The sequence below is a fragment of the Pundamilia nyererei genome, unplaced genomic scaffold, assembly GCF_000239375.1.
Source record: "Pundamilia nyererei isolate P.nyererei 1_Seehausen unplaced genomic scaffold, PunNye1.0 scaffold00044, whole genome shotgun sequence".
Lineage (NCBI taxonomy): Eukaryota > Metazoa > Chordata > Actinopteri > Cichliformes > Cichlidae > Pundamilia > Pundamilia nyererei.
This window is the reverse complement of record NW_005187445.1, coordinates 233,411-236,496: the sequence shown is the minus strand read 5'-3', so window position 1 is coordinate 236,496 and position 3,086 is coordinate 233,411. Positions and strand designations below refer to the sequence as shown.

General features: G+C 42.7%; 1 protein-coding gene across 1 annotated transcript in view; it reads left to right on the top strand.

Moving 5' to 3' along the window:
- The first annotated feature begins 1,546 nt into the window (after nucleotides 1-1,546).
- LOC102212050 (ubiquitin-conjugating enzyme E2 variant 1-like) overlaps nucleotides 1,547-3,086 on the top strand; it is a 5,730-nt gene continuing 4,190 nt past the window's right edge. Inside the window, exons 1-2 of the mRNA XM_005731583.1 lie at nucleotides 1,547-1,622; nucleotides 2,611-2,759. Of these exons, the coding sequence (XP_005731640.1) occupies nucleotides 1,601-1,622; nucleotides 2,611-2,759 (171 nt within the window). The 5' untranslated portion in view covers nucleotides 1,547-1,600. The remainder of the gene's footprint in view (nucleotides 1,623-2,610; nucleotides 2,760-3,086) is intronic.

Here is a 3,086-nt window from a genome sequence, read left to right as displayed (position 1 = left end):
CTGGTGTCTGTGGAAGCCATTTGAGAACAGTGAGCTCACTGTCATGTTCAAGAAACCAGTTTCAGATATTGTGAGCTTTGTGCTTTATCTTGCTGGAAAACCGACATCAGATAATGGATACAATGTGGTCATGAAGGGAAGGACATGGTCAGCAACAATAATGAGGCAGACTGTGGTATTTTAAAGATGCTCATTTGGCTCTAAAGGGTCCAAAGGGTACCAAGAAAATATTCGTCACACCATTACATCACCGTCACAAGCCTGAAGTGTTGAGACAAAGCAGAATGTATCCATACTTTCATGCTTGAAAGCTGTTTCTACCAAATTCTGACCCGGCCGTTTGAATGTGACAGGAGAAAATCAAGACACTAGATCAGGCAAATTCTTTTTCCATTCTTCTGTTTTCCAGTTTTGGCGAGTCCGTGTGAATTGTAGTCACAGTTTCCTGTTCTTAACTGACAGGAGTGGCACCTGTTGACGTGTTGTGCGTTGGTTGTATAAAGCGGTTGTTTGACTTAGTTTCCTATCAGCTCAAAGCAAACTGGCCACTCTGCTCTAACCTCTTGAGATCACAAGGCGTTTTCACACAGAGAAATATTGTTTCTGAGTCAAGAACACCTCTTCCTTTTAATTTGCAAGCTTAGGTCAACCTTTTGACACCAGACTCCACAGCTTACTTGCTATGTAATAAGCCTGCAGTCAGTCAGTGAATGACCTAATCAAACTTGGCATGCTTTAATCTATCCTTGCTAATTAAGGGTTTCATGTTTTAATCTCTCACAGCGATCTTTTTCTTCTAATATATTGACACTCCCCCATCTTTGTTATTTTAATTGTGGCCTTTGCCTTCAGAAATACCTTAATTTTTCATTCCCCATGGCGCTGAGGGTGCTGTAAAATGGTTTCAAATCAGTAGATGTAGATGCACATGCACAATACCTATACATACCTACCTAAAAGTAGATGCACATGCTGATGAATGACCTCTTTTTAGTTTCAAAGAGAAATAAGGGGTACCTGCATAGGCCCATCCTCCTCCTCAGTCATGCTGGATTTCCACAATTTCTGCAGAAGCACAAAACTCTGACCTAAATTACATGTATACTGATTTATCATGCAATGTGAATAGAACTAGTAGAGAATTACATCCTACATTTGAAGAAAGATGATTGAAAGATATACCATAAAGGCAAAATTCTGGACAAACACTCTTGCCTTTGGAACTGGTGGATTAAAAAACCCCTGGAGCAAAAGGGCAGTTAATAATATCTCTATTTAATGAAATTACTATTAAAATAAGCACAATTTTTTTTGATACTCTGACAGAATTAAATCGTTTAATATAGTGACCTGCCTTGGAAAGTATGCCAGGTTAGATTATCTGTAAATTAATGTGCTACTCTGACGACAACAACAACAACAACAACAACAATAGTAATAATGATTATTATTATTATAACAGTTCCGTTTTATGCAGCCACATAGCTAATCAGTTTGCTTAAAGCAACAAAGGAAGCGCCGCTGCTGTCTTCTTGCTCGCGCACGCACCGCTGGCTACAATGGTAAAAGTGCGTGCTCGCTCCCGCTGTGTAGCGACAAGATGGCGGTCGCCGCCGGATCAGGTAAAACGGTTGAGACGTATTAATCACTGCGAAAAGCTATTTTTGAACAGTGTTATCAATGAATTTTTACCGCGTACCTGTTAGGTTTTATGATTAGATGGATTCTGCATTGAGGCGCTGTGCTATGTTGTGTTATTACATAGAAGCTAAAACAAAGCTGAGGAGAATGAATAGGAAGCGATGCTAGCAGCTAAGCTATCTTAAGTTAGATAAAAGGACAGCAGGTCTCACTTCAGTGCTGTTTTATGGGCGTGGAGCCGTTACTCGCCAGCCATCAGCAAATATGAGGCATTGCAACTTGCTTATGCATTTGTGTATTCATTTATACATTTTAATTTAATAGTTTGATTTAGGATGCTGCTTAAATTACAGCATCCTGTTGTCAAACCACAGCACCGCCACCCCACCGGAAAATGACAGCCTGTTTGCGACATCAGATTATTTACAGGCGCGATGTGTTGCAAACCGGGTGTGTAGCGTTACTTAAATGTCATCAAGAAATGCGGGTGAATCCCGCAGTAAGACGGTCTTCCTGCCCGGCTGTTAAACGTAAACAGTGACTGTACGTTTTCCGAGAGCTCATGAGGGAAACATGACCTGCGCTGAGCTTCACTGAGCTTCTCTGGAGACGCCGGTGAGCTGAGCTGAAATGCTGCAGCAGCTGGCAGTGTGACTGGGTTTGTTTGGATGGCTCTGTTAAGGGTGCAGCCTCGTCGTATCTCACTGCGGAGGCCAAGTGATGCGGCACCGCCGGAGCCAGATGCTCAAGTCTCACAGGACGTGAAAATAACACCTGCTGTTATCAAAAGGCTCACGTAGGCTGCGCAGCTGAGGCGTCCCTTATTTTTTCTGTCTTATTGAGTCATAACTTCATAACTGCAAGTCATTTTGTCTGGCACACTGCTGGCAGTTTTATTTAGCTTCGTAAATCTACCTGTGGCTCTGGAAGTTTGCATGACTGAATGGCTGTGTGTTTGCCCACAAACAGGCGTTAAAGTTCCTCGCAATTTCCGGCTCCTGGAAGAGCTGGAGGAAGGTCAGAAAGGTGTGGGAGATGGAACGGTGAGCTGGGGCTTGGAGGATGATGAGGACATGACCTTAACACGATGGAGAGGGGTGATCCTTGGCCCCCCAAGGGTTAGTGGTGCCATTTTTAACACCTGGATGAGGACTTTGCAGGGGCAGGGGAGTGTTGACCAAGCCAAAAGATTAACAGTTACTTAAACCAAAGGTGTCAGGTTTGATTTGTGCATGGCATGATGTTGGGGAGCAAATCAGGTCGTCCATGTGAAGAAGAGGAAAACATCGAGGCACTAACACTACTTTGCAGTGCTTTGAATGAATGTTTTTGAATTAAAACAGAATAAATGTGAAGCAGAAGCACAATTAAACTCCTGACTAAAGACCAAATATCGCATAAGTTTGCAGCATAATGTTGTTTTTGACTGCTGACAGATGTCCCAG